The sequence below is a fragment of the Haliotis rubra genome, unplaced genomic scaffold (genome assembly GCF_003918875.1).
Source record: "Haliotis rubra isolate DU_JTF1 unplaced genomic scaffold, ASM391887v1 Scf674, whole genome shotgun sequence".
In the NCBI taxonomy this organism is placed as follows: Eukaryota; Metazoa; Mollusca; class Gastropoda; order Lepetellida; family Haliotidae; genus Haliotis; species Haliotis rubra.
Genome location: NW_025767384.1, coordinates 194,668 through 207,254, shown reverse-complemented (window position 1 = coordinate 207,254; position 12,587 = coordinate 194,668). Strand labels below are relative to the sequence as shown.

The following is a 12,587-nucleotide window of genomic DNA, read 5'->3' as shown; positions in this document are numbered from 1 at the left end:
CAGAACTTTTCAGTGATTTTTGTTTTCCATCACATTCAGAATTATTACAGGTGTGTCACGTTGGCCTTAAACAACTCGGTTCAGAAAAGAAAAGAAACATAAAAAACACAAGCCAAACAGTAGTGGATATTATACGAGCAACGTCGAACACTGACGAGGTACTGTGTCTCGTAATAATAAATCGACGTGCCTGGCCACAAATCAACATCTAGTCACCTCTCAGTCACATTCAATGATATAGTGCTGAGGACTAACCAGGGTTGACATTTGGGTTCGTGTTCTTCTGTTTTCCAAGTATTCCCAATGCCGGTCAAATCAAAGATGAACCATGTTGCTTGAAGTGAGATCTGAGTGAGTGAGTTAATAGAAACATGCTTGCTTCTAGATAGTGAGTTATAAATATCTGTCACCGAAGGGCTGAAAACAACTAGATTATCACAATAGAAATATAAAACTAGTACTTTAAATTTAAAATATCTTAACACTAGAAGACTATACAATATAAAAACAGGCGCTTGAAGTGAGTCTTAGACTGATCAATCAAAACCATGAAAGAGTAAAAGTGATCAAAGTGATCGATTGTCTCGTCGAAACTGCAGGTTCGATTCCCAACATGGAGTCATAGGATGGTTAAACCCGGCCTCTATTGTCCCCCGCCGCGATACAGCCAGCTTGTTGCCGGGAGCAGGGCAAAGCCATTCTCACTCCAAAACGTAGAATTCGCCTGTAATGAATATACGCCTTTATATAAACGTATTTGGGATTTGAATGGGCACTGAATGACAATCGGCCTGGTCAGTTCTCCATATTTCGATATTTTGATCGGCAAAACCTGATGTGTTTCTTGTTAAACGACGCCCTCAGCAATATTCCATCTGTATATGATGACGCCGGCGGTCTGAAGTCATGGTGTGTTTTTTTAATGAAGTCATGTTCTAAAATATAAACAGGGTTGGGTCATAAATATTATTACACGTATTCGCTTCTGTATTGGGGGAACGTCGGGGTTGTACGTTATACCACCTTATACATAGATAAGTCAAACAGCCTTATATGGGAATATCTGAGGTGGTGGAGTAGGGACTCGCACTGTAAAAAGAAGTGACGCGTCTGTATAGCTGGCTTGTGTAACGGAGGTCCTTGGGCACCCGTGAATGAATACAACACAGGGCAGAGTAATGACCCGAATGAGCCCCACTTTCTGAACTCTCTATGTCAGTGGAATTGGAGTTGTGCAATCGTGATATATACGTCATTGTACACTGTCAATCGAACATAGAGCTGCATTGAAATGGAAGGTTTTTATCTTCGTTATTTCTCCACCAACGTGCAGACAATACTACCCCAACCACAAATACCACCTCCACCCACCGTCAGTACTACCCCAACCACAAATACCACTTCCACCCACCCCACCACAAATCCCACCTCCACCCACCGTCATTACTACCCCACCACAAATACCACCTCCATCCACCGTCAGTACTACCCCACCACCAAATACCACCTCCACCCAATTACTACCCCACCACAAATACCACCTCCACCGTCAGTGCTACCCCCCCACAAAATACCACCTCCATCCACCGTCAGTGCTACCCCCACCACAAATACCACCTCCACCCACCGTCATTACTACCCCCACCACAAATACCACCTCCATCCACCGTCACCCCCCACCACAAATACCACCTCCATCCACCGTCAGTACTACCCCCACCACAAATACCACTTCCACCCACCGTCAGTACTACCCCCACCACAAATACCACCTCCATCCACCGTCAGTACTACCCCCACCACAAATACCACTTCCACCCACCGTCATTACTACCCCCACCACAAATACCACCTCCATCCACCGTCAGTACTACCCCACCACCAATACCGCCTCCATCCACCGTCAGTACTACCCCACCACAAATACCGCCTCCACCCACCGCCAGTGCTACCCCTACCACAAATACCACCTCCACCCACCGTCAGTACTACCCCCACCACAAATACCACTTCCACCCACCGTCATTACTACCCCCACCACAAATACCACCTCCATCCACCGTCAGTACTACCCCACCACCAATACCGCCTCCATCCACCGACAGTACTATTCCACCACAAATACCGCCTCCACCCACCGCCAGTGCTACCCCTACCACAAATACCACCTCCACCCACCGTCATTACTACCCCCACCACAAATACCGCCCCCATCCATCGTCAGTACTACCCCACCACCAATACCGCCTCCATCCACCGATAGTACTACCCCACCCCAAAATTCCGCCTCCACTCACCGTCAGTGCTACGCCTACCACAAATACCCCCTCCACCCATCGTCAGTACTACCCCACCACAAATGCCGCCTCCACTCACCGTCAGTGCTACCCCTACCACAAATACCACCTCCACCCATCGTCAGTACTACCCCCACCACAAATGCCGCCTCCACCCACCGTCAATATTGCCCCCACCACAATTACCGCCTCCACTCACAGGCAATACATCCCCTACGACAAATACTGCCTCCACCCACCGTCAGTACTACTAGTCTATACCCCCACCACAAATACCGCCTCCACTCGATCACCGTCAGAACTACGTACGGTACCCCACCACAAATACCGCCTCCACCGTCACGTACAACCCCCACCACAAATACCGCCTCCACCGTGAATATAGACTGACACATTTTCACAGAATGTATATATAGTTTTAATAGAAACAAATAATTCCTTTTAGGTTGAAAAGGAGCCCCTGTGAGAAGGTAGATTCAGAAAATGAGGAAATCTAGACTTGCTTCATTTTCAGAAAGTTCTGGGCGGAAGGGAATATAATGGTTCAGCAATTGTGAGACAGACTACCCTCAATGCTGACTTTCAGTTTTCTGTGTACTGACGACCTTTTCAACTCAGCGACTTGTGGGATAGGTTGACATACTCATATCTAAATACATACCCTTAGTCATAGATTTCTTATGTGTGAGTAAATGCTATTTATGCATAATGTGTATGAACACTTTATTGGCATTTTTTTCTTTTCATCAATCCAAATATGTTCTTTTCCCCTCTAATTGAAATCCCTTAAACTCCGTCTTGTCAGGTTTAGCTACCAACTCTGTGGATTCATGGGACTCGAGTATATTTGGCAATCAGTAGTGTGGTTAGCAAGACGAAACACCTCGTGTCTGGTATGGAGGTTATATACAGTAGTCATGTAACACGAAATGATGTACACGTACGTTAATTATTTGCTATGAGTTTAGTCTTTTACGATCCAGGAACGTGTTTTTGTCTGTGATCGGCATTCTGACATGGGTTTGAGAGATTTGTGTTAAATGTGTAAACTTTGTGTGTATAATACAAGGGTGAGCATGTGTAACTCGGAGGGGGGGTTGGCACCCTCATCTCTCCTACCTGCCTGTGTGCAGACGAAGTAGGGGACGCAACTCTTACAGTGAAAATCAAACATACATAGTATTTGTTTTCTTTCGGTCACTTTATATACTAAACAAACATTTTTCAGTTTTAAAGAATTGTATGAAGCCTATGTGCTATTCCTAACGCATTGGTGTATTCAGTCGATCAGTATATAATCACGCCTCCTTGGGTTAACTGCATGGCAGGATCGCGCGGACCTCGGTGTAGCCCCTCCGAATGACGACCTCCCCTCTATCGGTTGTGAAAGACTCGTCAGTGTTGCATGAGCATGTCACGGTGGTTTGAGGTCAGGTGTACTTACTTAGACCAATAATAACTACATCACATACAGACGGACAGTGGGATGGTCAACATCCTTTGACAGTGTCAGGATTTCTTGCAGATAGCCATTGTTCGTGTTTGTGATTGTTGATCGCGTTGATCACCGTGGACAGTGTTGCTAGTTGTTTTGTACGTACAGAATGAAATTGACAAACATGATCATCTGGTTGTATGTGATGTTGTTGTGTGGTTATGGTGTTGGGGGTATCAGTGACTATGTGAGCATGCTGACCCGGGGTCTACATCCCCTCCCCAAGCCTGATCTATCCTCGGGGGTGAAGGAGTCAATGCAGACCCTGAGACGGGCAGATATTACCCAAGTTGCCAGAATGATTCAGGATTCCCATGTGCTGCGTCCCCAGGGTGGGCTACTGACAGGCCCCCCAGGCCGTGGGAGCTAACGGTAACATCTCCACAAAGTGCGCGGACCAAACTGCCAAGGTATTGGAAGCTTTGCTGGCTGGTGAACAATGGGCATTACAGAGTAAGTATAGAAAAAACAACATAGGTTCAAATAGTTCATACTCGTTCCCAATATTGTGAAAAATATGTTATGTAATGAAAATGGTCCACATACACATTTCATAAAAATCGGCTCATTTTGAGCTTTATTGCATATATAAAGTTAACTATGGTTATAATTAACTCTAAGGGCCGCCTAATTTTAGTTCGTTAAAATTGTAGTTCGTTACATACATGTCCACAAAAATGATTATACAGCGTCAGGAACCAAAACAACAGCTATTTTAGTTGTGTCTGTCAGTCCATTATGAGTGTGTTAACATTACAAACGGGATCAGGTGATCAGGCTCGCAGACTTGGTTGACACAGGTCATCATATCCCAATTGCTTAAAAATATTGATGCTCATGTTATTGATCACTGGATTGTCTGGTCCAGACCCAATTATTTACAGACCACCGCCATGTAGCTGGAATATTACTCAGTACATGCAGTATTAAACAATAAACAAATATGTACTATCACACACTGTTGAGTGAGTATTGTTTTACGCCTCTATTAGTATAAATCCAGCAATAATCATGGCAGAACAGAACAGAAACAGACATCACACATATGTATATCTTTATATGTGGTGAACTGAACCAGAGTTGGGGTGACAAGCAAACACTTTCGCTGCTAGGCTAGTCCACTGCCCCTATCTGAATGAGTCCCCATGCCCAAACATGTTGATCTATGGCAGATTCTACAAATTGGACTGATAGATATTTGAGCCAGTACCATTATCATCTTTCATGCACATTAAGTTGTTTTTAAAATATTCAAATCAAAAAGTCTAATGCACAGTCACCTTCTATATCACATGGCCACAAGACGTTTATTATCATATGTTCATCCTTTTTTTATTTAAGAAATACAGTTCGCTCTACCACCATGTATAGTGTAATAATGCACACTTTCGCCCTGAACTATTATAGTTAAAGTACGAGGATGCTTGCGTTATAATAGTTCAGGGCGAAAGTGTGCTTTATTACACTATACATGGTGGTAGAGTGAACTGTATTTCTTTTCTAAGTTGCCAAATTTAATACTTTCTAAGGACAATTACTATTAATCTAAGGTAGAAAACAAACGATGGTGTCGGTGACCTAAATTAAGAATCCTTGCACAGGGATAAACAGTTTGATGACGGTTTACGTTCGGATTAAATATCTTCTCTAAAATATTTTAATTACGTCTGTGATTAACGTAAACCATATGCGGCAATATGAACGTTGCATTTTTACTACCAACGTATTTATTTTAGCTTATTTTGTGTAGGATGGTAGTTTAGATGGTACTTAAAGGGTCGGGGGAAGATATAGTTGTAGGACGGAGTAGGATTTATTTTGTAGGAATATAGTAATTAGGATATTTAGTTTTGACTTATAAGGACATTTGTGTGTGTGAGAGAGTGATGAATCTATTTTGTTAAGTTTGGCTCAGTTTGATTTGTAAGAAAGTAAATAGTATTTTGTTGGTAACTCTTGAGTTGTGGTGTCATTTCTCTGGGTTATACCTTCAACCGCCATAGGACCATCACTAAGGTTTATAGAAAGGTTACAGTTTCTCAGATCTATAAAAAATTACACACCACGAAGTCCATTACAGAGACCGTATAAGATTATTGAACCTTTGTACCATATAAACCTTCCTGTTACTGGGCGACCTACCTTGACGGAGGCGCCTATTACAATAATGTCTTTCTATCCTGACTGCGTAGATTGATTGTAGATTGTAAATCACTGAATTGTCTGGTCCAGACTTGATTATTTATAGACCTCCTTCATAGATGTAATATTGCTTATTGCGGCGTTGAAGAACAACCAACCAGAAAAAAAGTGTAAAATAGCTTGACACTAGGGCTGGGACGGGTACTCGGGTACTCGAATCCAGGTCGGGTACAGCTGGAATCGAGTACTATTTCTAGGAATCGAGTACTCGGAAAAGGAGAGAACTCTGTAATGGCAAGGGTACATAATAACTTGTCTTTTTCATTATTGACATAACACACATTTGAATCACTGGTATTGTCCGATTAATGGAGGTCATTATTAATGACTGTATATATGTGAGCATGAGCAGTGAGGAGTCAAGTTACAGTAACAGTGGTAACGAAAAGTCCTGTGTTTTAACGAGTAATGCATGTAATGGTGTTACTCTCTATATTTGTTAAACCGACGTAAATGAAATAGCCTACGTTCAGTTTCAGTGTCTTATTGCCATCCTTTCAAGGTTTGTATAAAAATATCTGTCAACTCGTGATTGAATATTCAGAAAGTTGACAGAAGCTCTTTAATCCTTACATTTCCGGGTACTCGATTCCGATTCGGGTAAGTACATGCGGGTACTTGATTCCAATTTTTCCTACCCGTCCCAGCCCTACTTGACACCATATTTTCTGTCTTCAGACTGACGTTGGACAGGTTTTTTTACCTGACATCTTTTTTCATATTTACATTTTAGTTTAGACAGATTTTATTATTACCCATAAAGGGAGGGATAATTTTGTTTGTGTGCGTCGCTAATCCAGGTCAGTTGAACATCACTGTTAAATCAGGGTTTATCCTTAATCTTATCATCTCATGTAGAGGTGTGCTATTGCATGCCTGAAACCTTTTTTCTGAGCCGAAGGAACATTATAGGCTGGTTAATCACCTAGCGTTTATTGTATAACACTCTTACTTCATATTGTTTAAGTTGATACAATGGGATAGAGTAAGAAAAACGACCCCCTGTGGCCACTGATATCAACATTAAAGTCAAAAGCACAGGCTTTCACTAGATTACTGGCCAAGCTTGTAACACTAGGGTCAGTAAGTGTAGGTGAGGTTTATGCATTATGCATGGGCTGTTAAATGATATCATGTACATATTTCCCCTCCATGATATCATGGTGCACAATGATATACAACAAATCTTTTATGTCTACAACTTGTACAACATTTGTATAAATCATTTGGACTGTTTCTGTTCAAGGATAATTGCAATGTGATCGGTGGGAAACATATAATGAACATTATACCATGAGGGTGCATTATTGCATCATTGCGTGAAGCATATTAAATAGTGTGATGGGGTTAGTGCGCTCCACCGATGATATGGACTGAGTGATCTGTGCTAGGGCACTCACATATACAAGTGAACTGTTGAACTCATGATGTATGAAACATTATTATTTCTTAAATTGTAATTCTAACTTTTGCCCAACTTAAAACAATCATGAAAATTATACTGGGTAAATATGGTCTTACGCCGATTTAAGCAATATTCCAGCAATATCACGGCGGGAGACACCAGAAATGGGCTTCACACATTGTACCAATGTGGAGAATCGAACCTGGGACTTTGGCATAATGAGTATACACTTTAACCACTAGGCTACCCCACCACCCCCATGAATATTATAAAGACTGAAGCCACATCTAGAAACAATTTCTATCTCTCCTTACTATAGAGTAATAACTAGCTGTCAATGGATCCAGTGATTTTACTGATGGATCTAATGTGTTTCAGCAAAATATACGACATCAAATTCAGAGATATCATCAGTGATTTGGATTTATGTATGTCTCAATCTTCCTTATATTTGAACTGAATATTGTGAGTCTCCTTGACAGCTATTTGAAACATACATAATGAGCATTCATACAATGTTGGCCTACAACAGTTAACAGGAAATACCTTTTTCTAAGTTTATTATCTCATGAAATATTCACCCATTCATCTACCAATAACATACAGGTGGTGTGAGGTGAAATTGGGTTTAACGTCGTGCTTGAGAATATTTCGCTCATATGACGACGTGCATGCGTGTGTATGTGTACGTGGGGCTGCTTGTACTAGCCCAGACTGAAGCTTGTTTTATAGTGCTAGCCCACTGTGATACTATGCCGCAGTGAAGCATGAATACCCCACTCAGACACATTATACTGACTCCGAGCCGACCAGTCCTTGTTGTACCCATTAATGCCGAGCGCCAGGCAGGGACCAACAAGTACCATATTTTAACGTCTTTTGGTATGACGTGGTCGGGGATCGAACCCGCGACCTTCTGCTCTCCGGGCGGACGCTCTAACCACTACACCACGGAGGCGGTAATAACATACAGTATTATTACAGTGATATATAGGCTACAAAGAAATATTTCCAATTTAAACTTATATCACTGTTGTGGTACAGAGAGTAATAAACAACATGTTGCGGCCATAAGAAAACATTGTGGGTGAAGACATTTAGAAAATGAACAGACGAAAAAGGCGAGTTGATTTAATCTTTTCTATGGGAACAAAGTTGCCATCCTTTATGAGTGAAAGGTTATAAATGCGCATATATATGGATCAGTTTTCGATCACGGACGATGGGTAAAATGAAGTCACCAATTCTGGTTATTTATCTTGTCAATATAAATGCGTCAACAGTTCTGAAACATTCTGGAGTTTTCGGACACATCATGAACTCCTTTCTGAAACATCCTGGACCTATTTGGCATTTAAAGGCACAATGTCACTAGGTGAGGTGAGGTGAAATTGGGCTTTACGTCGTGCTTGAGAATATTTCGCTCATATGACGACGTGCATGCATGTACTAGCCCAGACTGAAGCTGTTTTTTTGTGCTAGCCCACTGAGATACCATGCCGCAGTGAAGCATGAATACCCCACTCAGACACATTATACTGATTCCGAGCCGACCAGTCCTTGTTGAACCCATTAATGCCGAGCGCCAGGCAGGGACCAACAAGTACCATATTTTAACGTCTTTTTGGTATGACGCGGTCGGGGATGGAACCCACGACTTTCCGCTCTCCTGGCGGACGCTCTGACCACTACACCACGGAGGCGGTCTCAATGTCACTAGGGCTGGGACGGGTCCAAATTTTCTACCCGGGTACCCCACCTCCCATTACCCTACCCTACCCAGATACCTGTTATGTTAATTCCTGACAACCGACATCAAATTTGCAAGAAATGGCAAATATATTCTTCAGCTTGGAGGCTACAATTTCGAGTTTTTTCAATATGTTAACCATGTACTATATAAAATATATGTAAAAGAAGAGACTGTTACATAATAATGTAAATTATGTTTCAATCATCAAAGACAATACAACATTTTAATCTTGAAAGAATAACATATTCATCGTTTATTCTATTAGTCACATGATCATAACGGGTCCGAGTATTGAGACAGGTACCCGGGTCCAACTCATTACCCACCCGTCCCGGGTATCCGGAGTACCCGTCCCAGCCCTAAATGTCACACATTTTCGACAATATTTTGGCCTATATTATATATATAGCTTCCTGTTAATGCAATAAAAGACTTATTATCCCTTACGACTGGCCTGAAATCGATAATTGAAACTTTGAAGTGAACAGCTTCCAAACAGAGAACATTTGCCATATATGGAATGTAAACGATTGCTCAGTACATCAAAAACTGTCGCACGCGGTGTTGTCGTTGTTTGCCAAACTGGTTTCAATCACAAGTTGTGCGTAGGATATTCATAAAGAGCGCTCCAAGGTACATACCTCTGTGGGGTTCACTTAAAATAATGTTCGTCCGGTAGAGAGCGCTACAGTCGATTTAATGCAACGTTGCATTAATTCATTCGAACTTTTTTGATTTAATATTGTAATCTAAATACATATATATCTTCTTAAAATAAATTATGTAGTAGCTTCCTTGAGGGCTGATAGTATTATTGAGAGAAATGCATTATTTATTTTCGGAGAAGTGTGGTGTGAAATAGTGCCTTGAAGTATATGACCTGCAAAAGGTCAAAAGCACCAAGTGACAAACAAACTGTGTATCATGCTGCTGTTTCCTTGCTACAATTCAGGAAAGTGGGGACTATTATGTGAAGGCCAGGCTGTCTGATGGCAGGTCACACATTTACTCTAGGCTCTCCACAGAAAATGTGTAACATGGTTTTACTGTGACTTACAAAAGTAGGGGATCCAGGGTACCCATATCAATCAATTTTACGGGTCTTTGCTGGTAATATGAGGGTATTGTAAAGTATAGAAATGTTGTTGTGTACGTTCAGAGCCTGGTATGAATCAATGGTCATGTGGGCCATGGCCATGACTGCTGGGTGAATGACAGACACAGATAACTACTCCTTGATACACTGTAGGTACGCTCTGGGTAGTTTTTTGTGTCTCCCCGGAAGCAGTATTGGGGGTTTTCTGCACCCATACTCCACAATTGTGCACACTGGACACACATTTGTGTGTTACGTAAAACCCGGGTGTAATGCTGGTTGGTGTTATGATCAGAAGAAATGTTTGTTACAAAATAAAAAATGACTTGCGGGGATGTGGTTCTTTTTGATAAATAATTAATAGTTCTAGTTCTTGAAATGCAGGAAATTAATAGACAGAAAACACACTGAACATGTTCAGATTTCTTAATTTAGTTTTAACAGGTTAAACATTTTTAATTCTTAAAAAGAATACTGTATGTCACATTTTTTTAACTTTGGTAGATTGATGGACATGAAGCATGTATGCTCACTTCAACTCACACGCTCATACACATACGTTTAACTTATTGAGTGGTAACCAAGGTAACATGAATGTTCCCTACACAAAGTGTTACCATGGTAACATGTATTCTCCAAGTTGGATGATATCACTTCTGAGTGTGGTAACCATTGTAAAATATATGCCATATCTACCCTGGGTGTAAGATATGTGTCTTCGTTTATGGTGTAACCTTGGTAACATGTATGTATTGAACTTACCTACTTCTAGGAAAGTAACCAATTACTAACCATATTAATGTGTATTCTCTGAAAGTCCCTACCATCATTGTGAAACATGTCTTCTCGTAGGTAACTATGGTAACATGTATGCTCTCTCTACCCTGAGTTTTGGGATGGTAACCATGGTAACACATATTCTCTCTCTATCCCCAGTGATTGATGCAGCAGGGAAGCCAAGCAGTGGACTACTTCAGTTGAACCTCAACTTCTTGGGATCATACGATGAGTGTTTGGGGGTCAAGGCCACGGAGACAATCAACAATGTCACAGAACCGATCTTCAATGGGAAATACTGCAAAGCCAGCATCCCTCTTCAGCCCGGTTCCCCAGTGAGAATAAATTGTTAAAAGTCACCAGCGATGTGAAATATCAGGGCGTAGCTACCATTATATAAAAAAGCCCGGGCTTACACATGATTTTTGCTAAAAGGTTGGGCAAGCCCTCAATACTATCTAAATATAAAGCCTTTCAACCTATCGGGCGTACACGAAAAAACTGGCTTGCTACGCGCCTGAATATGTTGATTTATTTCAGCTTTTTTTTTCATCTTTGTTTAAAAGTATTTCTCCGATATTTATGGACAATCGATTGATACTAGTCAACTATTATCCGTCTCTGTTGTCTACATCAATAGCGGCGGGCAGACCTACCGTCAGTTGCTAGTCATTAAGATAATTATATATAATACAGTATAGTGTATCATATGTTATATATCCATTCATGGATATTTCATTTGTTTGGTTAATATAATATGTTCAGCATTAAGGTTGTGAATAGATGCTTTGACTTTCAAACTTAATCCAGAACACTGGTCGTCACCTTTGATAAGGAAGCATACACTCTCTGTTGTTAATACACGATCAAGTTTAGAGAAGTAGAATATACAACAGATAAGCCTGTTTGTCAATAAATAAACTTTGTGTGGAGTGTGTATGTTAGATCCGACGTCATCTTAAACCCGTGGAAATCCTGGTTAGATTGGTCTTCAGCAACCCATACTTGTCATAAGAGGCAACTAATGGGATCGGGTGGTCGCTGACTTGGTTGACATCATACCCTGATAGTGTAGATCAATCACCAAATTTGCAGGGGCTTTATGTAGCTCGGGCAGTTCGACTGGTACCCATGATATATATTATCAAAATCAGTAAGAGATTTCACATGAGCTTGAAATTTTTCGTTCGTTCTTTTCGGTTTGGAGCCCTAAATGCTGCTGTCTTCCCGAAACATTGTTGAATACAACGGCAAATCATTAAGTACTTTTTTCTTTCATTGTTTTCCATTTTGTCCAGTTACGCACGTCGTCATCAGACTCACTATATGCCAGAAGTGTGTGCAGTGAAAGTTGTTCTGTACTTTCATTGGCTGACAAGATGTCATTCTAAGTCTATGACCAAATACCATTACTATTTCCATAACCACAAACTAGGTAAACATTCATTGTCCAGACTAGTATTTTATACTAGTCCAGTTTTCGGGGGAATAACTTATCTGCGTGGCGTATATTATCTCTGCTCGACCAGGCTGGGATCTTGTATGGCAACTTGATACTAGGA

General features: G+C 41.2%; 1 protein-coding gene across 1 annotated transcript in view; it reads left to right on the top strand.

The window, feature by feature from the left end:
* Positions 1-3,705: 3,705 nt before the first annotated feature.
* LOC124257816 (nose resistant to fluoxetine protein 6-like) overlaps positions 3,706-12,587 on the top strand; it is a 51,813-nt gene continuing 42,931 nt past the window's right edge. Inside the window, 2 exon segments of the mRNA XM_046691956.1 lie at positions 3,706-4,245; positions 11,185-11,360. Of these exon segments, the coding sequence (XP_046547912.1) occupies position 4,245; positions 11,185-11,360 (177 nt within the window). The 5' untranslated portion in view covers positions 3,706-4,244.